The sequence below is a fragment of the Phacochoerus africanus genome, chromosome 2 (genome assembly GCF_016906955.1).
Source record: "Phacochoerus africanus isolate WHEZ1 chromosome 2, ROS_Pafr_v1, whole genome shotgun sequence".
NCBI classification, from domain to species: Eukaryota; Metazoa; Chordata; class Mammalia; order Artiodactyla; family Suidae; genus Phacochoerus; species Phacochoerus africanus.
Window position 1 is genome coordinate 267273387 of NC_062545.1, and position 24759 is coordinate 267298145.

At 41.1% G+C, this 24759-nt stretch overlaps 2 protein-coding genes across 2 annotated transcripts; one reads left to right on the forward strand and one right to left on the reverse strand.

Annotated features, from left to right (window-relative positions):
* Nucleotides 1-5551: 5551 nt before the first annotated feature.
* Nucleotides 5552-6490, reverse strand: LOC125121405 (olfactory receptor 1J4-like). Its single transcript, XM_047769631.1, has one exon. It carries the CDS (start codon nucleotides 6488-6490, stop codon nucleotides 5552-5554), a length of 939 nt encoding a protein of 312 aa, XP_047625587.1.
* Nucleotides 6491-10725: 4235 nt separating this feature from the next.
* LOC125120952 (olfactory receptor 1N1-like) lies at nucleotides 10726-24464 on the forward strand. Its single transcript, XM_047769294.1, is given in 3 exon segments — nucleotides 10726-10758; nucleotides 23398-24016; nucleotides 24019-24464. Coding segments are annotated over 3 exon segments (1098 nt in total).
* Nucleotides 24465-24759: the final 295 nt, after the last annotated feature.

Sequence of the window (24759 nt, forward strand, 5' to 3'; positions counted from 1 at the left end):
TTAGCCAGACTTATGAAGAAAAAAAGGCTCAAATCAATAAAATCAGAGATGAAAAAGAAGTAACAACGTACCATCACAAAAATAGAAAGAATCATGAGACTACTACCTGCAACTATACGCCAATAAAACGGAAAACCTAGACGAAACTGACAAATTCTTAGAAAAGTACAATCTTCCAAGACTAAACCAAGAGGAAATAGAAAAGATGAATGGTCTAATCACAAGAACTGAAAGTGAAACTGTGATTTTAAAACTTCCAACAAACAAATGTCCAGGACCAGATGGCTTCAAGGCAAGTTCTATCAAACATTCAGAGAAGAGCTAACACCTAACCTTATGAAACTATTTCAAAAATCACAGAGGAAGGCACACTCCCAAACTCATTTTATGAGGCCACCATCACCTTGATACCAAAACCAGACAAAGATACCACAAAAAAAAAGAAAGCTACAGGCTAATTTCACTGATGAACATTGATGCAAAAATCCTCAACAAAATAACAGAAAACCGCATTCAAAAATACATACAAAAGGATTAAACATCATGATCAAGTGGGATTTATCCCAGGGAGGCAAGGGCTCTTCAATATCCACAAATCCATCAGTGTGATACACCACATTAAAAAACTGAAGAATAAAAACCATAGGATCCTCTCAATAGACGCAAAAAAGCCTTTGACACAATCCAACACCCATTTCTGATTTTAAAAAAAACCCTTCGGAAAGTGGGCATAGAGGGAATCTACCTCAACATAATAAAGGCCATATATGACAAACCCACAGCAAACATCATTCTCAATGGTGAAAAGCTGAAAGAATTCTCACTGAGATCAGGAACAAGACAAGGATGTCTGCTCTCACCACTACTCTTCAACATCCTTCTGGAAGTCCTAGCCACAGCAATCAGAGAAGTAAAACAAATAAAAGGAATCCAAATTGGAAAGGAAGAAGTAAAACAATCACTATTTACAGATGACATGATACTATACCTAGAGAATCCTAAAGACTCTACCAGAAAACTGGTAGAACTCATCCATGAATTTGGCAAGGTCGCAGGATACAAAATTAATACACAGAAATCAACGTCATTTCTATACACTAACAATGAAAAAGCAGAAGGAGAAACTAGGGAAGCAATCCTGTTTACCATCACAGCCAAAAGAATAAAATACCTAGGAATAAACCTACCTAAAGAGACAAAAGACATGTACTCTGAAAACTATAAGACACTGATGGAAGAAATCAAAGAAGACACAAATAGATGGAAGACATACCATGCTCATGAATTGGAAGAGTTAATATTATCAAAATGACTATACTACCTAAGGCAATCTACAGATTCAATGCAATCCCTAGCAAATCACCAAGGATATTGTTCACAGAACTCAAACAAAGTATTTTAAAGTTTGTTTGGAAGCACAAAAGATCCAGAAGAGCCAAAGACATCCTGAAAAAGAAAAATGGAGCTGGAGGAATCAGGCTCCCGGACTTCTGACTAAACTACAAAGCAAAAGTCATCAAAACTGCATGGTACTGGCACAAACACAGACATATAGATCAGTGGAACATGATAGAAAGCCCAGAATCAAACCCATGCACCTACAGCCAACTCATCTATGAATAACCAAGGAGACAAGAATATCCAATGGATAAAACATAGCTTGTTCAATAAGTGGTGCTGGGAAAACTGGACAGCCACTGGAAAACTGGAAAAGAATGAAATGAGAACACTCCCTAACACCATACACAAAAATAAACTCAACATGGATTCAAGACCTACATATAAGACCAGACACTATAAAACTCGTAGAGGAAAACATAGGCTACTCTCTGACATAAACCACAGCAACATCTTCTCAGATCCACCCCTCTTAGAGGATTGACAATAAAAACAAAAATAAACAAATGGGACCTAATCAGACTGAAAAGTTTCTGCACAGCAAAGGAAACCCTAAACAAAACGGAAAGACAATCCACAGAATGGGAGAAAATCTTTGCAAGTGATTCAACTGATAAGGGATTAATCTCCAAATTTATAGTCACTTTCTGCAGCTCCATACCAAAAAAACAAAAAACCCCATCAAAAAAATGGGCAGAAGATCTAAACAGACAGTTCTCCAAAGAAGTTATACAGATGGCCAAAAAACACATGAAAAGATGTTCAACATCACTCATTAGTAGAGAAATGCAAATCAAAACCACTCTGAGGTACCACCTTACACTGGCCAGAATGGCCATCATCAAAGAATCTACAGACAATAAGTGCTAGAGGGGGTGGGGAGAAAAAGGAACCTGAGTACACTGTTGGTGGGATTGTAAATTGGTACAACCACTGTGGAAAGCAGGATGGAGATGCCTCAGAAAACTAAACATAGAACTCCCATTTGATCCAGCAATCCCACTCCTGGGCATCTATCTAGAGAAAACCATGACTCTCAAAGACACATGTACTCCGATGTTTATTGTAGCACTATTTGCAATAGCCAAGACATGGAAACAACATAAATGTCCATCGACAGAGGAGTGGATCAAGAAGAGGTGGTACAGGAGTTCCCGTTGTGGCGCAGTGGTTAACGAATCCGACTAGGAACCATGAGGTTGCGGGTTCGGTCCCTGCCCTTGCTCAGTGGGTTAATGATCCGGCGTTGCCATGAGCTGTGGTGTAGGTTGCAGACGCGGCTCGGATCCCGCGCTGCTGTGGCCCTGGCGTAGGCCGGTGGCTACAGCTCTGATTCAACCCCTAGCCTGGGAACCTCCATATGCCGTGGGAGCGGCCCAAGAAATAGCAACAACAACAACGACAACAATAACAACAACAACAAAAAGACAAAAAAAAAAGAAGAAGAGGTGGTACATATACACAATGGAATATTACTCAGCCATTAAAATGAACAAAATACCGGCATTTTTGGCAACATGGATGGACCTAGAAATTACCATGCTAAGTGAAGTCAGCCATACAATGAGACACCAACATCAAATGCTTTCACTGACATGTGGAATCTGAAAAAAGGACACAATGAACTTCTTTGCAGAACAGATAGTGACTCACAGACTTTGAAAACCTTATGGTCTCCAGAGGAGACAGTTTAGGGGATGGGGGGATGCGCTGGGGGTGTAGGATGGAAATCCTATCCTATAAAATTGGATTGTGATGATCACTGTACAACTATAAATGTAATAAATTCATTAAGTAATTAAAAAAAGAATCTGGCTACAAAAGCATCCCCATTTGGGGGCCCTCATCAATACTTGCCCAAGCATAAAATACAACACTCATGGAGGCTCAAGGCAGCATCCCCCACCCCAATTACAAACAAATAAAAAAGTAAGAAAGAAACACAGGATGTAGAGACTATAAACAAGCAGACTAAAGTATGGTTACCCATAGGAGAAGGGTCAGGAGTGGGACAGAAAGAATGGGAGATGGTGACTAGACAAATATTGATACATAATTTCAATCAGTTTATACGCATTACAACCCATGAGTTCATGTTGGTAACTTCAATTCTAGTTCAACACCGTAGAGATCTTTCTAGCCCATCTTTTTCCATGTACATTGCACCTTTCCCCCATTCAAGAGTCATTCTCTTTTCCAGACATTTCCCCCCTCCCATTCAGGAGTCATTCTCTTTTCCAGGACAAGTATATTTATTTACTAAATCTTTGAATAAATGTAATTTCAGAATCTTGAACCCAAACCACTGTTAGTAACAAACTAACTTCAGCTCAAAAATTTGCTTGCCAAAAAAAGTGCTTTCATTTATTTTTTGTCATTGTGAGAGGAGTTTATAGACAAAATTCAGTGTTCAGTAATAACTTAATTACTTTATTTACCCCTTTAGTCTGATTATGTTATCAACTGGAACTATAGTTAGGCTCATTTTTTGTTTTATTCTATTTTGCTTTATTGTCCACAAACTTCTTTTTTGTTAGTAGGTAAAAGCTAAAATAGTTGAAACTATACAAATGAATATACTCATCTCCCCAACATTTCTATCCTATTCCCAGCCCACCCCTGTAGGTAAGCACACTCATTAGCTTCAAATTGATTTCTGGTGTGTTTCTTCCTACTCAATGGGAAGATATATATATACATATTTTTTCCCATCCTTTTCACATAGGAAGTAGCATGCTATAGATGCCCTTTTATGCATTGATTTTTTTTCCATTTAATAATAAATCATGGAAAACCTTCCATATTGATTCATAGGTATCTTTGTCATTATTTTTTAATAGCTGTGAAGTACTCAATTGCATTGATGTTCCATAGTTCCCTGTTGAAGCCCTAGAATAAAATGGCAGTGATGAATGTACTAAATACCACCTAATTACATACCTCAAATGGTTAAAATGGTAAATTTCATGTTGGGTAGCACATTATACACCACAATACAAAATTTAAAAAAAAAAAAGGAAAGTCATATCTCTGCATAAACCACAGAAAAGAATTATAAAATAATAATGTATGATTAATAAGTTAATTGAGGGGATTTGAAATAACAAAACATAAATATACTTAATCAAAAGGGATAAAGAGAAGTGGGAATAAATATGAAATCAGATGTCTCAATTAGAAAACATATAGAAACATGGAAAATATAAATTCAAATACATTCTGGTTAGATTGGATTTTTTTAACAAATATTTATGGTATATTTTAGGTAATGGATATGTAGTAAGAAGAAAACAGACTGAATTCCTGACTTTATAGAACTTATATTTTAGGAGAAACTGATAGACTGGATGTTATTAGATCAAATTCTCCAGAAATACAATGATGGTCAAACTACATAAAAAGAGTAAAACCCAACTTTACACTAAGAAGAACTAATGCTTTCCAGATATAAGGACATAAGAAAGTTTAAAGTATTGGAAAAGAAATACATGTAAACACTAACTAAAAGAAAGCTGACATATCTAAACTAATATCAGAGGAAGTAAATGAGATGTGAGGGTAGGAGCCATGGCTAAAGAGAAATCTCCCCTCAACAATAAATGCACAGATGTGCTGTTCAATGAATAAGAAAAGGCTCCCTGTCATAGGAGAGAATTACTTTGTAGCATTAGCCAATTTCCATAGTGTAATTATGCCCATTGTGGCTGATTTCAATCCACCAGCATGGGGTCATTGACTGTGGAGTTGAAAAGAGATGTTCATGATTAGCCTGAAGCCAACACAAGCCAATTTCAGCACTTCTTACAGAGAAGGATCAGACCACAAGGAGCAGAACAAGATGCTAAATCAATGTGTTCTCTATAACAGAGTATAAAAAATATATAAGCAAAAACTGACATATCTAAAAGTAGAAAAAGACAAACCACAATCATAAATATCTGCATATTTTATACAGATAAGGAAAAGGCAGGAAAAATTAAAGATAAGAAACATTAAAAGTGCAATTGACAAACTGGACCTTATTGACATATTAACATGATATATGATGGATGAATGCATATTCATTTCAAGTTACAGAGTTTCCAATCATATGATAATTTTAGGAGATATATCCCACTGTGCTTATGACTGCAATAAGAGGATTTAGTGATTGTCACTTCAAGAAGTTAGCCCTACTGACAAATATCTCTAAGGCCTGTTTTATGTCTCTGTTCCTGAGGCTATAGATGAAGGGGTTCAGCATTGGAGTGACTACTGCATACATGGCAGAAGCAATTATGTCTTTGTCATTGGAGTCCCATGATGAGGAGAAAAAGTAAACACTAGCAAGTGTCCCATAGTATAAAGACACCACGAAGAGATGGGAGCCACAGGTGGAACAAATTTTAAAGAGTTTCTTGGTGCTAGAGACACTCAGAACTGTGGTCCCTATATGAATATATGAGCCCAGGATACTACTCAAAGGCAGGATGAAAAGCGATCCTCCCACAGTAAAGATGAGCAGCTCATTGAGGGAGGTGTCTGAACAGCTCAACTTCAAGAGAGCAGTGAGGTCACAGAAGAAGTGGGAGATGGTATTGTCCATACAGAAGGACAGCTGGACCAAGAGGAGGGTGTGCAACAGGGCGTGGATACAACAGAGGAACCAGGACCCAGCTACTAAGGAGACACACAGTTCCTGCCTCATGATGGTGCTGTAGCGGAGAGGCTGACAAATGGCCACATACCTGTCATAGGCCATCACTGTGATAAGGAAATTGTCAAGACAACCGAAAAGGATGAAAAAATACATCTGGGATATGCACCCTGCATAGGGGATGGATTGCTGCTGAGTCTGCATGTTCATCAGCATCTTTGGAACCGTGACAGATGAAAGGGAGACATCTGTGAGGGCCAAGTGGCTAAGGAAGAAGTACATGGGGGTGTGGAGGCGAGGGTCCAGCCTGATGAGCAGGATGATGAGCAGGTTCCCCAGCACCGTGGTCAGGTACATGCCCAGGAACAGGGCAAAGAACATGCCCTGCTGCTCTGGCTGGATGGGAAGCCCCAGGAGGAGGAACTCAGACACACTGCTCCGGTTCTCCCTCCTCATGCTGTTCTTGCCTTGAGGCGATCATACAGAAGAGCCCATTCACAAGCTGGGAACTGGTGAAACTGGGAAATGTCAATGAACATGCCATAAGATTATAGTCATGTCCTTTATACCATGAAAAGTTAATTTCTGCTACCTTTCCCTTTATTTCTCTTAATTCTTGGTGAATAAAACAGTCTTTCCAATCCTGGCTCCATTAATACATCAGAACCTCACACTAACCAAGTCTTTTTCCCAAAAAAATAATAATAATGGGCATTTATTCTTCATTCAACAAATAATTATTGAACAACTGCTTTCTCTCATATTGAGTACTGAGGAGTCAACCAGAACTGAGAATTCTCTGTGTTCAAGTTTACATCTTTTCATTAAGCAATGTTCACACCTCTGTAATTTGCTAAGGTGAAAATGGGAAAGGGGAACCAGGGAAGATGTATCGATCATTCATTTCCACTTAAAAAAACATGACTACTCCTTTCATTTGAAGAGAATTACTAAAGCTATGTCATGGGCTTCCAGTATAGTTCCCTGTATCCTGCCCATTTTGAGTCACTGAACAAACCCTCTTAACAAAAATGTCCAATCCAAGCTTCCAAATCAACGTCAACAGTTCCAGGCATTGTTCCAAGTGTTTTACATGCATTTTCAATTAAATCTTTCCAGTAGCCCTAATCAATATTCTTACACAAATTTTAACAAGAAAACAAAAGTATACGTTATTTAAATGTGCAAAGATACACACAATTAAGTGCAACATGTGGAATCACAACATAGACCTGTCTGACCAAGATCCACGCTCTTAACCAATCAGCATGGAAATAATACTGTCAGTAGTTAAAATATCCAGAGAAGCTATTTTATGTCAGCTACCTTTCTCCAAAATTTTCCTAACTCCCTCTAGAAGTTTATGTCTCATATTTATATATCATACAAAAGATTTTCACATGCTTTAACCTCTCAAAGCAATGACTTTAAGTCAGCTTCATACACTGGGCAAATCTTATGTCTTCATTTTATACATGTGGAAAGTGAGCTAAGAGATAAATTACTTACCTCAGGTGACTTGGCTTTTTGATGATGGATTCCAGGTTAGTGTTCTTTTAGAAGTTAGGCTAGAGGTAAGGATTACCAAACACATGGCCCTGAAGAAGAACTCAAGATTCACATTCTCACTCAAGTATAGGGGCGGGATAGCAAGTCTCCCTCAGAGACTGAAACAGAAGAAGAAATCTGATTCATATTGAACCTGTTTCTTTTACTTTAACCATTGTATTCTATTACTTTTGCTAAAAGTGGAAATGTTGCCTCTAGCCTGAATAATACAGAAGAACCCCCCCCAGCCTCTGACCTTTAAAGGGTTAACACTCTCCAATTCCTAAAGTGATAAAAAGTTGCAGAGCAGAGAATAAAGTTGCCTTGTTGGAGGTTTACAGGAGCACTGTGACCTGACCTATGTGGACAGCTGCAAGAACAGAATATTCCAATACCAAGAAGTTTGCACAAACCAACCATCCACTTACCCCCTTTAGTTTAAAAGAAGCCTGATTTCTAACTCATGGACAATGGTTTTTTAGGAACTATCTAACTATCTTCTCCAACTGCTGCCTTTCCAAATACTTTCACTATTAATTGCCCCAACAAATGGTCTCTCAATTTATATGCAGCAAGCAAAACAAGTTTGGAGAGAGTAAGAGGACCAGAATCTTACTTGGGTCACTGGTTATTTAAGTTTATGGCCACCAAATAGGACAATGACAAGCACTTATAAAAGCATGGCCACTCACTCACAGTAAATTGTGTTGGTCCACACAAAGAAACCAGAAGAGATGACTGGAAACACCCAGTAACCTTGATTCGGGTAGGACCTTGTGAAGGAGGCAGCTGGGCCATGAGCCCTGGAAAGAAAGTCAGACTGTGACCTTGAAATTTCAGAAGGAAGCTTTGGATGGACCTGTTTTCTAAGACTTCTACCTGTCCTGCCCCAGACAATAGTGAAAGAAGAACCTCCAGGACACAAACATGGAGTCTGGAGTGAGAAATAGAATTGTTTTACTAAAAGTGAAACAGAGTATCAAAAACCTTGAGCTTCCGAGGGCCCTGCTGGAGTAGTCAAATCACAGAAAAATGGAAGACAGCAGCTCTGCAAAGTAGATTTCCTTTTTAGCTGCCTGTGGAGATTTTGGTCTCAGGCAGGTGGGGGGTAAAAAATGTGAATGTCAAACACACACACACACAGATATTTATTTCTTCTGTGTGAAGGAAGTCAAGGTGTGGGTTTGTTGCACAAAAGTACTCACACACTATCACAGTCAGATATAAATGGAGATTTATAGATTTCTCTGGCTTAAACTCTCACTAGGTAAATACAGTCAGGGTGTGAGTCAGCTTCACACAAATACATGCAAAACTCACAGACAAAATATACATGTACAACACAGCTACACACACAGAACTGTAAAGCATCCTATACCAGAGGCTTTGTCTTCATTAGAATTACAAGGAGATCCTGCTGAATAGCATTGAGAACTATGTCTAGATACTCATGTTGCAACAGAAGAAAGGGTGGGGGAAAAAATGTAATTGTAATGTATACATGTAAGGATAACCTGACCCCCTTGCTGTACAGTGGGAAAATTAAAAAATATATATTAAAAAAAAGAAGTCCTTCATATTCGAATCTCAAGCAGTGCACAAGGTGTTACACATGGCACACAAGCAGCAGATGCATGTAGAATAAGCACACACTGAGGAAATGTCCAGGCTTCTCTGACCTCTGTATATCCTACTATGAGTCATTCAGTGTGTTTGTCAGTTACACATACACACAGAGACTTTAACAACACAACACACACACGAATACACGTAACTTCTCTGACGGTCGCAAATACACTTACACACAGCCACACATGCATGACTAGGGAGGTTTCTGGACGCCTTCCAAGTTACACCTCTGCTCTGAGTTCAAATACCTTCTGCTTCATTCTGTTACCTGAATCCTCACTTTCTGCCCAGAAGACACAGGGTCCAAAGAAAAAGAGCAAACCTCGGTGGCCTGAGGACCTTCCAGACTCTCATGTCCATTCTCCAGCTTCAAAATGATGCACAAGGAGACCTCCTTTTCTCCATCCTAAGGAGACTCCAGAGGGAATCCACCCTTGGCCCCAAGTAGAGAAGCAGTCATTGGGGCAATTGCCCAAATTCCTCCTGGCCCCTAGGGAAGTAGGATGATTAGGGTCCACAGGGGCTGAGCAGCACCTGGATTCACAGGAGAAAGTGTCACTGACATCAGTGGTACCTTGGGCTTCTGGTCAAGTCTCTGATGAGAAGCTAGAGTTCCACCACTTTCCCTGGCATCCATGTCATGAACTCAACTTCTCCCAAGGGCAGGTTATTGCACAGGCAGTGTAAGGGCTTTTGCAAGTTTCTGCAGCCTCCCCAACACTGACAAAGGCTTTCATTAGAACACAAAGCCCATTAAAATGCACAGGCCTCAGAGTTCCCACTGTGGCTCAGCACGTTAATAACCTGACACAGTGTCTGTGAGGATGGAGGTTCAATCCCTGGCATTGCTCAGTGGGTTTAGGATCCCAGGTGGCTGCAAGCTGCAGTGTAGTTTGCAGATGAGGCCTGGATCCAATGTTGCTGTGGCTGTGGCATATGCCTGCCACTACATCTCTGATTCAAACCCTGGCCAGAAACTTACATATGCCACCAGTGTGGCCATAAAAAAAAAAGTGTACATCTCCCCACTCCTCTGGAAGTTTTGGAGGGTATGGTCTGTGCCTCATACAGGAGAAGGGGCATGGAATCTATAACTCTGGGGAAAAAAAAGACTCTGGGTTCCTCCCCTACTAAGAGAGCACACCTGAGCAATTTATCAAAGACCAGTGAGACTCAGTTTTTTCAAAGTGGAAATAATAATTGTTCTCTTCAACTGAATTTGAAGGATTGGTCAATGAGCACCTAATGAAACTTTACTAAAAGTTAATTTTTATTATTAATATCTTTGTATCACTAGATATCAGCTATGGCTCACAACAGGCAATTGTGACTGGTAACTGTTGAATGAATTCAACTGTTCATTCATTCATTCACTTAAATAATCATTAAGTCTCCCACTAAAGTAATACTGATATATCCTCTAGAGACATAATACAGAATAATGTAAACAGAAATCCCTCTCTCAGAACACACATCTAAGTGGAGGTTGCTGCAGAAAAAAAAATTAAGGCAAAATGAGTGGTAGGCGAATGGTGAAAAGTGCTGGGGTATGATAAAAGGCATGGAGCTAGGAAGACTTCAGAATTTTATGGAGCCCTCTGGTGCCTACTGGTTAAGGATCTGGCCTTTTCACTACTGTGGTATGGGCTGGATCCATGGCCTTGGAATTTCTGCATGCCATGGGTGTAGTAAGAAAAAAAAATTTATTTTCAAAAAATATCCAGTGTCACAGGATTCTTATACAAGAAACCCAGACACCCCTCCAATCAAGTGGCTCCAGGTCTGCAAACTGGTTTACCCCACTACACACCTATTAGACTGGCAAAAATTAAAAGGACTGATGCTCTCCAGCATTAGTGAAGATATGGTAGAACTGGAAATCTCATACCATACACCTAGCATGTGACTAGGTATTATTCCAAAGGAAAAGAAAGTAGACTTACACATGACATAGACTTATACAAAAGTGTTCATAACAGCCTTGTTTAATAGCCAGAAACTGGAAACAGAGCAGATGTTCATCAGTGGACTTAATGTATAGAGCAGGGAACAATACTCAGTATTTTGTAAAAACCAATCAGGGAAAAGAACCTGAGAATATATACGTGAGTGTGCGTGTGTGTGTATAACTGAATTTGCTGTACACTTGAAACTAACACAACATCGTAAATGAACTACACATCAATAAAAAATAAAATTGAATGAAAGTATAAAATTAAAAAATAGGAAAACTAAAAATTAAAAAGAATGAGTGATTTAAAATTTAAAAATAATTTTAAAAATTATGGAGTTCCCGTCGTGGCGCAGTGGTTAACGAATCCGACTAGGAACCATGAGGTTGCGGTTCGGTCCCTGCCCTTGCTCAGTGGGTTAACGATCCGGCGTTGCCGTGAGCTGTGGTGTAGGTCGCAGACGCGGCTCGGATCCCGCGTTGCTGTGGCTCTGGTGTAGGCCGGTGGCTACAGCTCCGATTCAACCCCTAGCCTGGGAACCTCCATATGCCGTGGGAGTGGCCCAAGAAATAGCAACAACAACAACAACAACAAAAGACAAAAAAAGACAAAAAAAATTTTTAAAAAACTGAGATGAATATACCCAACAGCCATGGTATATCCATACAATGGAATGCTACTAAGCAATAAAAAGAATGAACTATTGATACAGGCTACAACATGAATGAATCTCAAAATGCTCAAGCTGAGTAAAAGAAGGCAGCAAGAAAAGAATAGACACTGCATGGTTCCACTGAAATAAGCTTCTAGGAGATGCAAACTAACTCATGAGACAGAAACACATTAGTTTTTCCCCTGAGGATAGATGGGAGGGGCAAAGAGAAGGCAGGAGGGGCGACATCAGTGAAATTCACAATCCTGATGGCTGTGGTGAATGTTTCATTGGTCTACATGTATGTCAAAACTAGTCAAACGGTATAATTTAGTTATTTGAAGTTGATGGTATGTCACCTATGCCTCAAAAAATCTCAGTGTTTTTAGAGAAATGATAACAAAATCAAGTATGGCCATGGCATTCCTCTATTGAATACCTTCCAGTGGGTTTCCAAATCAGACAGAAAACCAAAAATTTGATTATAATGGTTAATATTAATATATAATATTAATATAATATTAATATATAATGGTTAATATATGTATCAACTTGGCTGAGCTACAGGACCCAGATATTTGGTCAAACATAATTCTAGACGTTTCCATGAAGGTATTTTTGTGGATGAGATTAACATTGCAATCAGCAGACTGTGACTAAAACAGATGGTTCTCCATAATGTCTGTGGGCCTCATCTAATCAGTTAAAGGCCTTAAGAAAATGATCTCCCACAAAGAAGAAGCACTTTTGTCACCAGCCTGCCTTCAGACTCAAACTACACATTTTCCCTGGGTTTCAAAACTGCTAAACCATCCTGCAGACAACACTTGCTAGCCTCCACAATTATACTAGGCATTTGTTTAAAATAAATCAATCTCTCTCTCACTCTCTCTCTCTCGATCTATCTTTTCCTTCTTTTTTGGCGACCCTGTGGCTTATGAAAATTCCCAGGTCAGGGATCAGATCCAAGTCACAGTTTCAACCTACGCCACAGCAGTGGCAACGCTGAATCCTTTAAACCACTGCAGAGAAGCCACCAATTCTTTTGCATCAGAGCAGGAACTCCATAATCTCTCTCCATTATACCCCCTGCACAAACACTATTGGTTCTATCTCTCTGGAGAACCTTGACTAACACACCTTCTATGACATTAAGTGCCCTACACATCTGGTCCTCTGATATTTCTAAAGCTTATCACCTACCATCCCTCCCCTACTCAGGCCTGTCCAGCTACAGAGGCCCCCTTAATGTCCCTGGAATAGCCAGGCACCATCTCACCTCTGAGCATTTCTAGATGCCGATCTCCATGCTTCTGCTCAGGTATCACCATGACTCGCTTACCTGTCCTCACTAATGTCTTTGTTTGGATGTTACCAGGAGGATGAGCTCTACCTGGACCACATGATGTTAAATTATGAACCCCACTCCCAGTACTCTTGCTCCCCTTTTTATGCCTCCTTTATTCATAACAGTTTTTAATCACAAAAAAACTTAGAATTTATTTATTTCAGGTATAGGAACCCATCATCCATAGAACTTTCATCCCAGTAAAGAAACAATGACATTTTAAACATAAATAAAGCTTATGGTGGGTGAGAGGGTTTAAAGCTGCTATGAAAAACAAAAGGAGCATGATGAGCTGGATCAGGAGTGCTGGAAAATAAACTCTACAGGGGATACATTTTTTTAGCTTGTATTCCCAGAATGTGGAAAATGGCCTGGCACATAATAGTCATGCAGTAAATATTTCTGTATGCATAAATTATAAATTCACACATTTAGACTTTTCATATTAGAAGTGAGGACTCTGGGGGAGACAACACTCATTTTCCAAGATTAAAATTAATCCGATAGACATAGACTCTTCTAACCCCAAAATCCAATTTAGGGGGAAACATAGGGGGAAACAGTCTTCCTAGAATAGGGAAACTGGGTAATTGGAATTGACTGCTCTCTGCTCCCCTGCTGTCTCAGGCACAAATTAAAGGTTATTTAGGTTTCAGCAAACCATCAAAAGTACTGTATTAACAAGTTACTGCGTTGAGAAGATAAGCATTCTAGACTTTACTAAGACTAAATATTAGACATTAATGTCTGTAGCTCTGAAAGGCAAGAAGCCAAGATGTGAAAGCAATCTAAATCTCCATCAATAGAGGACTGAATAAAGATGTGGTACAATATATGTAATATAATACTACTCAATATAAAAAAGAATAAAATAATGTCATTTGCAGCAACATGGATGGACCTAGAGATATCATATTAAGTAAAGTAAGCCATACAAAGACAAACATCATATGATATCACTCATATGTGTGAGCTAAAAAATGACAGAAATGAACTTATGTACAAATCAAAATAGACCTACAAATAGAAAACAAGTATATTCGTGAGAGGTGGAGCAAGATGGCAGAGGAGTAAGAGGTCACACACACCTCCCACAAACACATCAAAAAAACACATCTATGTGTAAAACTACTCACACATAACATCAACTGAATGCTGGAAGAAGAACTTAAACCTCCAAAAAGAGCAAGAAACACTTGACATAACTGGGTAGAACAAAAGAAAAAAAGAGAGAGAAAAGGAATCAGGACTGGAATGAGAGGGAGCTGTAAAGGAGAAAAGGAAGCCACATCCTGGGAAGCCACCTAACCGATGAAAGATCAGCTGAGTCAGTGAGACCTCAAAGTCACCAAGAAAGCATTGCAGCTGGACTGAGAACAGCAAATCAACGTGAGAGCTGCACAGATCATCTGAACCACTGGCCCAGAAACCACAGCCTGAGACACTCGGGCGGGGACTGGGTACTGAGACTCAGGTCCGGAGGTTAGTCCAGGGAGAGGACAGGGGATGGAAATGAGGGGCTAAGAAGCAGTGCACCACTGGCTAAGGAGGGGAACACCATGGCAGAGGGAACCCAGGAGAAGGCCCAGACTCGCAGAAGAGGCAAGGCACCATTATTGAGGAGGGGAGAGGAGGAGGGGCAGGCCACCATAGGAAACTCCCTGCACCTGAGCAAGTGCATGCCCTCGGGCTTAGAGGGCAGGGCAGGTCTGCAGAGACTATGGGTGGCCAGAAGCCTCTTGCTCCTTTAGGGAGATTAGGTGCCTCTTTTGCAGACTACTGGTATCCAGGCACCTACTGTGTGGGCTAAGGGCATCGGGGGCTAAGTGTGATGTGATGCCTCTTGCACGATCTACATGTGGCAGGGACAGACTGCAGCAGTCATCTCAGAGGCCAGAGGGAGGTGTGGCTTGCCACCACTGGGGGGCATGTGAGTGGGCTCCACCTGTGACATCAGTCACCTCAGGGATTGGCAAAAAAAGTGAAAAAGAGGGCACTACAACCAAACACCATACACTGCTGCTCTCACTCCCCTGGAAACACACCTGCCCTGCTGCTGCCACTGCCAAAAGTTCTATGCAGTAGCCACATGCCTTATCTCTGTCACTTCCCAGGATTCAACAACTAGCAGAACCCTGTAAAGCACCTCATACGTGGGCTAAGTGAGATGGGCTTCATGCATGGTCTACAAGTGGTGGGGCAAACCACATCAGTTATCACTGTCTATAGTGATGGTTATGGACTGCTCCCAATAGGGATCCCTCAACAGGCACCACCTTCAGTTCCAATCACCTTGGAGAAGGGCATTGCAATCAAACACAAACTGTTGTTGCTCTCACTCCCCTGGGAACCCACACAGCCTTCTGTTACCACTGCCAAATGCTCTGGTCACCTGGAATATCTGCCTAGAGCTTATACCACTTCCCATGGCCATGCAAATAGGAGTAGCATGTGCCACCTTCTAGCAGGCCCTTGCTACTGTTGAGAGCCCAATGACCAGGCACTGACTGCTGGCCTAGCCAATGCCTCCTTCTCCCTGAAAACTGAGCATCCGGGTGATAACAGCCTGGTCACACCAAAAAAGAGACAGCAAATATTTAACTTCCACACCAAAAAATAAATAGTAACTCCCCTAGAAAATACAAAGGGTTATTCTTGCATAGAAGTAGCCATACAAGACTACAGTTTGGCTTCACCAAACTCACAGAAAAAGAAAAACACAAGAAAGATGAAGAAGCTCAGAAACCATGCCCAGGAATAGGAACAGGAGAATTCACCTAAAGCAGTCAACATGAAAAGACCTCTGCAGTCTGACAGGCAGTGTGTACAAAAGTGATGTATTAAAAATACTGAAGGAATTAAGAGAGGATATGAACAGTAATGCAGATTCCTCAAAAAGGAACTAGAAAACATAAGGAGGAGCCAAGAAAAACTAGAAAACTCATTTGCAGAGATACAACTGAGCTAAAGGCAATAAATAGCAGAATATATGACAAACCCACAGTGAACATCATTCCTCAATGGTGAAAAGCTGAAAGAATTCCCACTGAGATCAGGAACAAGACAAGGATGTCCGCTCTCACCACTACTCTTCAACATCCTTCTGGAAGTCCTAGCCACAGCAATCAGAGAAGTAAAACAAATAAATGGAATCCAAATTGGAAAGGAAGAAGTAAAACAATCACTATTTGCAGATCACATGATACTATACTTAGAGAATCCTAAAGACTCTACCAGAAAACTAGTAGAACTCATCCATGAATTTGGCAAGGTCGCAGGATACAAAATTAATACACAGAAATTGATGGCATTTCTATATGCTAACAATGAAAAAGCAGAAGGAGAAACTAGGGAAGCAATCCTGTTTACCATCACAGCCAAAAGAATAAAATACCTAGGAATAAACCTACCTAAAGAGACAAAAGACATGTACTCTGAAAACTATGAGACACTGATGGAAGAAATCAAAGAAGACACAAATAGATGGAAGACATACCATGCTCATGAATTGGAAGAGTTAATAGTATCAAAATGACTATACTACCTAAGGCAATCTACAGATTCAATGCAATCCCTAGCAAATCACCAAGGATATTGTTCACAGAACTCAAACAAAGTATTTTAAAGTTTGTTTGGAAGCACAAAAGATCCAGAAGAGCCAAAGACATCCTGAAAAAGAAAAATGGAGCTGGAGGAATCAGGCTCCCGGACTTCAGACTAAACTACAAAGCAACAGTCATCAAAACCATATGGTACTGGCACAAACACAGACATATACACCAGTGGAACTGGATAGAAAGCCCAGAATTCAACACATGCACCTACAGCCAACTCATCTATGACAAAGGAGACAAGAATATCCAATGGATAAAACATAGCTTGTTCAATAAGTGGTGCTGGGAAAACTGGACAGCCACATGGAAAAGAATGAAATGAGAACACTCATTTAATATTATCAAAATGACTATACTATCTAAGACAATCTGCAGACACAAAAATAAACTCCAAATGGATTCAAGACCTACATATAAGACCAGACACTATAAAACTCATAGAGGAAAACATAGGCCAAACACTCTCTGACATAAACCACAGCAACATCTTCTCAGATCCACCTATTAGAGGATTGACAATAAAAATAAAAATAAACAAATGGGACCTAATCAAACTACAAAATTTCTGCACAGCAAAGGAAACCCTTAAAAAAAATGAAAAGACAACACACAGAATGGGAGAAAATCTTTGCAAGTTGTTCACTGAGAGGGGATTCATCTCCAAAATTTATAAACACCTTCAGCAGCTCCATACCAAAAAAACAAAAAACCCCATCAAAAAAATGGCCCGAAGATCTAAACAGACAGTTCTCCAAAGAAGACATACGGATGGCCAAGAAACACATGAAAAGATGTTCGACATCACTCATTATTAAAGAAATGCAAATCAAAACCTCTGTGAGGTACCCCCTATACCAGCCAGAATGGCCATCATCAAAGAATCTACAAACAGTAAGTGCTAGAGAAGGTGGGGAGAAAAAGGATCCCTAGTACACTGTTGGTGGGATTGTAAATTGGTACAACCACTGTGGAAAACAGGATGGAGATACCTCAGAAAACTAAAAATAGAACTACCATTTGATCCAGCAATCCCACTTCTGGGCATCTACCCAGAGAAAACCATGACTCGCAAAGACCCATGTACTCTGATGTTTATTGTAGCACTATTTGCAATAGCCAAGACATGGAAACAACCTAAATGTCCATCAACAGAGGAGTGGACCAAGAGGTGGTACACAGAGTTCCCATCGTGGCTCAGTGGTTAACGAATCCTACTAGGAACCATGAGGTGGCGGGTTTGATCCCTGGCCTTGCTCAGTGGGTTAAGGATCTGGCATTGCCGTGAGCTGTGGTGTAGGTTGCAGACACAGCTCAGATCCCACGTTGCTGTGGCTGTGGTGTAGGATGGCGGCTATAGCTCCGATTCCACCCCTAGCCTGGGAACCTCCATATGCTGCGGGAGTGGCCCTAGAAAAGAAAAAAAAAAGAGGTGGTACATATACGCAATGGAATATTACTCAGCCATTAAAATGAATGAAATACCAGCATTTTTTGCAACATGGATAGACCTAGAAATTATCATGCTAAGTGAAGTCGGCCATACGATGAGACACCAATATCAAATGCTTTCATTGACATATGTAATCTGAAAAAAGGACAGACGGAACTTCTTTGCAGAACAGATGCTGACTCACAGACATTGAAAACCTTATGGTCTCCGGAGGAGACAGTTTGGGGGGTGGGGGGATGTGCCTGGGCTGTGGGATGGAAATCCTGTGAAATTGGATTGTTATGATCATCATACAACTATAGATGTGATAAATTCATTTGAGTAATAAAAAAATAAAATTTAAATAAAATTTTTAAAAAAAGAAAATAGTTTCAAGTAATGCAACCAACAAGGGCTTAATCTCCAGAATATACAAATAACTCAAAGAACTCAACAGCAAAACAATTAAAGAAAGAAAGAAAATTGGGCAGGAGCCCTGAATAGACATTTCTCCAAAGAAGACATACAGGTGGCCCACAGACACCTGAAAAAATTCTCAACATCATTTATTATTAGAGAAAGGCAAATCAAAACTACAATGAGGTACCAATTCACACTGTCAGAATGGCCATCATTAGTAAGCCTACAAATAACAAATGCCAGAGAGGGTATGGAGAAAAGGGAACCTTCCTACACTGTTGGTAGGAATAAAAATTGGTACAACAAGTTTGGAAAGCAGTATGGAGGCACCTCAGAAAAATGAACATAGAACTACCATATGACCCAGCAATCCCACTCTTGGGCATATATTCAGATAAAAATTTCATTGAAAAACATACATGCATCCATATGTTCATCACAGCACTATTCACACTAGCCAAGACATGAACACAACCTAAGGGATGTCCATCGACAGATGAGTGGATTAAGAAGATGTGGTACATAGACACAATGGAATACTACTCAGCCATATAAAAGAACAAAATAATGCCATTTGCAACAACATGGATGGAACTAGAAATTCTCAGACTAAATGAAGCAAGTCAGAATGAGAAAGACAAATACCATATGATATCACCTATATCTGGAATCTAACATATGGCACAAATGAACCTACCTATAGAAAAGAAACAAACTCAGGGACTTGGATAACAGACTTGCAATCGCCAAGGGGGAGGGAATGGGATGGACTGGGAGTTTGGGTGAGTGGACACAAACTATGGCATATGGAGTGGATAAGCAATGAGATCCTGCTGTACAGCACAGGGAACTACATCTGATCACTTGTTTTGGAATATTATAGAGGATAATGTGAGAAAAAGAATGTATGTATACATACATACATACACACACACATATATGTGTATGACTGGTTCACTTTGTTGTATAGTAGAATTTGACAGAGCATTATAAATCAACTATAATAACAATTTTTTTAAGAATAGGTTGCATGAGTGATTTGCGAGAAACAGGGCAACTCGCAGCAATGGAAGTGAACAAATTACCACTCCATATGGCTACCTGGATGATCTCACAAAAGTAAGACTGAACAAAATAGCCTGAAAAAAGAATGCATATTGTTTGAGGGCACAAATATTAAGCTCAAAGGCAGGCAAAACAAAAATAAAATGTTATCAAGATGGTAAGGATTATTTTACTTTGAGAAGAGAAAGTAATGACTAATAGGATACAAAAAAAGGAGACTCACCCTGCTGGTAATAATGCTCTCCTTCTAAATCTGGGAACTGATACATACGTGATTGGTTTCTAAGAAATTCTTGGGCCTTACGCTAAGAGAACTATGTCACACAGAAGAAGACAAACACTGTACGATATCACTTATATGTGGAATCTAAAAAATACAAGTGAATAAAGCAAAAAAACAATCAGACTCACAAATATAGAGAACAAACTGGTGGTTACAGAAAGGAAAGGGTAGTATTAATGTGGGGGAGTGGGAGGTACAGCTTTTCGATAGGTTCAAGGATATAGTGTACAACATAGAGAATACAAGCAATATTTTGTAGTAACAGCAAGTGAAAATTAAGGTTTAAATATTGCATTAAAATATTTTCAATTAAAAAAATTTAAACAACCTATCTTGGATAAATCAATAAATCAATAAAGGATTGACCCATATACTATTTAAGCTGAGTGATGGGAGAATAGGCATTAATTTTATAAACATTCTTAACAGAACTTAATGTTTCAAACACTCTTTTATATGTATCATATGCTTAAACAAAAACAAACTTATCCAGAAATTATTTTTATAAATTATTAGACACCCTCTCCCAATGCAGAATCTAAGTATTTTTCATATCTCTGTTCTCTAAGATCACTAAATAAGAATGTTTCCTCTTCTATGTGACATTTTTTTTTTTTGTCTTTTTGCCATTTCTTGGGCCGCTCCCGGGGCATATGGGAGGTTCCCAGGCTAGGGATCTAATCGGAGCTGTAGCCACCGGCCTACGCCAGAGCCACAGCAACGCGGGATCCGAGCCGCGTCTGCGACCTACACCACAGCTCACGGCAACGCCGGATCGTTAACCCACTGAGCAAGGGCAGGGACCGAACCCGCAACCTCATGGTTCCTAGTCGGATTCGTTAACCACTGCGCCACGACGGGAACTCCCCTATGTGACATTTTAAATCAATGACTATGACCTTGGATCTAGTCTCTCTTTATTTTTTTACTTATTTCCTGGGACATAATGTATTCACCCATTTGGATGGGACTAATTAGGAAGCATGGATGCCACAAACAGAGTGTGGACCTATTCAGGGTTAAGACTGGGAGGATGGATCGTACCTGCTCCTCACCCAGGGGAGAAACCAGCATGTGGCCATGGAGATAAGCCTGGCCCATCTGAATGGAATTATCACCTTTGCTGCTAAGACACAGGGGGACAACATCAAGAGGGAACAGCTGGCACATTGGATGAGTGTCCTATTTCGTCTCTAACTAGCAGGTCTGGGAATGGGCTTCAGGAGACAGTGCCTGTGAAAAGCCTGCAGCTCCTTCCAGCTCCTGAGCCTGGGGCATCACCAGTGATCTGAGTCTTCAATCTCTCTGGTTCCTACACACAAGGAAGAGTTCTGTGACTCCAGTCGGGTCTTCCTGGGGAGACAACAGGACAGCAAACCCAAGCTCCTTCATGTAAGTGTCACAGACTGAGGCTGGATAGCATCTCCAGGTGAGGACAGAGGCACAGGGAAGGTGACAGCGAGCAGAGTCTACCTAAGGCCACATGTGTACATCTGCACACTTGAAAACGCATACATACACACATATACACATGCACAAACACAGCCCATAGAGCCTCTTCCTCTTCATTTCTGCCTTCTTTTCTACATCTCTCTTTGACATACGTTTTCTGGATCTTCTGATCCCCATACAAGGCAGCTCGTCCGGGATTTATCACATCCCTGAAGGTGCAAACCAAAGGCCTTGTGGAGAATGGGTCTCAGACCACCCTTCTATGAGCCCCATCAGTGACTAGGACTTAGCACCTGTGCAATCACAGAGCATAATTCACTCTCAGTCCACTGGAAAAAGCATACTTCCCAGAAATACTCTCAACCACCACACCATGTCAACACCACTAATTTACTCCTCTACTTCCATTTAAAGTTTGTCAAACTCATTCACATCCTTTATTTTTCTTCAGAGTTGATCCAGCAAGGAGTTTCCATTGTGGCTGAGCAGAAACGAATCTGACAAGCATCCATGAGGACTCAGGTTCGATCCCTGCCTTGCTAAGTAGGTCAAGGATTTGGTGTTGCCATGAGCTGTGGTGTAGGTGGCAGGCTCGGCTCAGACCCGGCATTGCTGTGACTGTGGCGTAGGCTGCCAGGTACAGGTCATATGCAACTTCTAGCCTGGGAACCTCCATACGCCACGGGAGCGGCCCTAAAAAGACAAAAAAAAAATTGATCCAGCAAATACCTACCTAAGATAGATAGACTTATGCCTATGAAACATTTAATAATTCAGGGGCTCTTATGATTATATGACCCAGTAAATCCGACTTGGTTTCCAGATGCCAACATAAATGCACTGCCACTGACGGTTCTGATAAGAATCAAAACCTTGACACTGCGATGCTGCTGTGTTGATGATGAGGATGAGGATGAGGATGATGGCTTTGTACACCAACAACTCACAATCTACAAGCCCAGGACGCAGGTGGTACCCAGGACCAAAAAAAACAAATCTTCTTTTAAAAAAAAAAAAAAAAAAGCAATAGGGAGTTCCCGTCATGGCGCAGTGGTTAACGAATCCGACTAGGAACCATGAGGTTGCGGGTTCGGTCCCTGCCCTTGCTCAGTGGGTTAACGATCCGGCGTTGCCGTGAGCTGTGGTGTAGGTTGCAGATGTGGCTCGGATCCAGCGTTGCTGTGGCTCTGGTATAGGCCGGTGGCTGCAGCTCCGATTGGACCCCTAGCCTGGGAACCTCCATATGCCGCGGGAGCGGCCCAAAGAAATAGCAAAAAGACAAAAAAAAAAGCAATAGTAATAACAGATCATATTTAATGAGTGCTATTTATCAATCTAAATATAACTCACCATTATCAAATTTAATCCTCATAACCACTTAATACAGTAAACATCATAATCGTATTTAAGCCAATAAAAAATGAAACTGACAAAGTTTATGACTTTCTCAATATCTGATCAAGAGTAAAAAGTGGGGAAATTCTGTCAGACTCCAGTGGCATCTTATATTTTCACTCACAACCCCAAACATACATGGCTACCACTGACTGATGACATTATCCCCCCACACCATCACACAGGTCATTTGAATTCCACATCTTAACTGCACATCATAATTCATGAAGAAACTGACGCAAGTTCCAGTCTTTGGTCTCTTCAACGATCCTATCAGCTAGGGGTATTATCTACATCTTATAGAGGAGAATGGCAAAGCTCAAAGAGACTAAAAATTCCCCTAATTGAAAAGGCACATGAGGAACAGAGCAGTAAAGCACATCACCCAGAGCCTTGTCACCACATCCTGTGTCCCACGTTCACATTTCATCACCTGCGACTAACAATGACAGTAACATCACTGCCCTTGCTAGAAAATAGACCAAATTCTTTGGACTCTGTCATATTGACAGTCTATCTTTTTTTTTCAGTCTATCTTTATTTAAGGAAGATTCTACTCTAATTTCTCTAATTTAGAAGGATATTAGAAACCGAACCAGCATCCCTGACTTCCTGCTCCTGGGCTTCTCTCCACACCCAGACCAGCAGCCTCTCCTGTTTGGGCTCTTCCTGGCCATGTACCTGGTCACTGTGCTGGGGAACATGTGCATCATCCTGGCCATTGGCTCTGACCCTCACCTCCACACCCCCATGTACTTCTTTCTGGCCATCCTGTCCTTCATTGACACCTGCTCCTCCTGCACCATTGTCCCCAAGGTGCTGGTCAACATCCAGACACAGCACCACACCATCTCCTACACTGGATGCCTCGTGCAGATGTACTTCTTCATGGCATTAACCCTGCTGGATGACTTCCTGCTGGCTCTGATGGCATATGACCCCTATGTGGCCATCTGCCTCCCTCTCCAGTACACCATGATCATGTGTCCCCAGTGGTGCCTACTGCTGGTCACCACATCCTGGCTCTGCACCCACCTCCTGGCCTTCTCACCCACTCTCCTCATGTCTCAGTTCTTCTTCTGTGCCTCCCATTCCATCCCACACTTCTTCTGTGATCTTCTCCCACTCCTCAAACTTGCCTGCTCAGACACCCACATCTTTCAGGTCATGATGTTTGCAGCAGGTGCACTCTCGGGTGGGTCCCTCTCACCTGTGTCCTGGTCTCTTATGTCTACATCATCCACATCGTCCTCAGGCTCCCCTCTCCTGGGGGAAAGCACAAAGTCTTCTCTACCTGTGGTGCTCACCTGACAGTCATCACTCTCTTCTACGGGACCCTCTTTCTGGTGTACTTCCAGCCCTCCTCCTCCTACTCTGCAGATACTGGAATGGTGGCCTCTGTGATATATACAGTGGTCACCCCCATGCTGAACCCCTTTATCTACAGCCTGAGGAACATGGACATGAAGGAGGCCTTGAGCAGATTCTTCAACTGGGGGAAAGGGGGCTTTCCCAGATTAGAAGCTCAGGGTCCAAGTAATGCCTTCTTCCTGGTTGTCTTCATTGTAACTTTGAAAACCTCGAATTCAAAGCAAGATGGTTCTCAGCATCCCAAGCAGGTTTTTAAAAGGGAGAATGCCTGACTTGGCAGGGCTGGGTTAAGATCAACTGACCAAGGAAAAATATACAGCCTGGACGAGGAGTAGCCGGCAACCTCTGAAGGATGACTTGATTACTGGGTACCAGTCACCAAGAAGATTCAAACCAGAGAGTGGGAATCCTCACAAGATGACATCAGACAGAATGTAGGTTCTTGGAGGAAGCCCAATAACAACTCAGTCTATAGTTAACCTGTCCATTCACTACAAGGAATGTTAACATATGCCCATTTGAGGGTCAAATGTCCAAGTTTCAGGGACCACCTCCAAGCCCAGCTTT

Excerpts from the sequence above, each read along its gene's own strand:
- LOC125121405 (XM_047769631.1), bottom strand. The coding sequence starts at position 6,490 with ATGAGGAGGGAGAACCGGAGCAGTGTGTCTGAGTTCCTCCTCCTGGGG.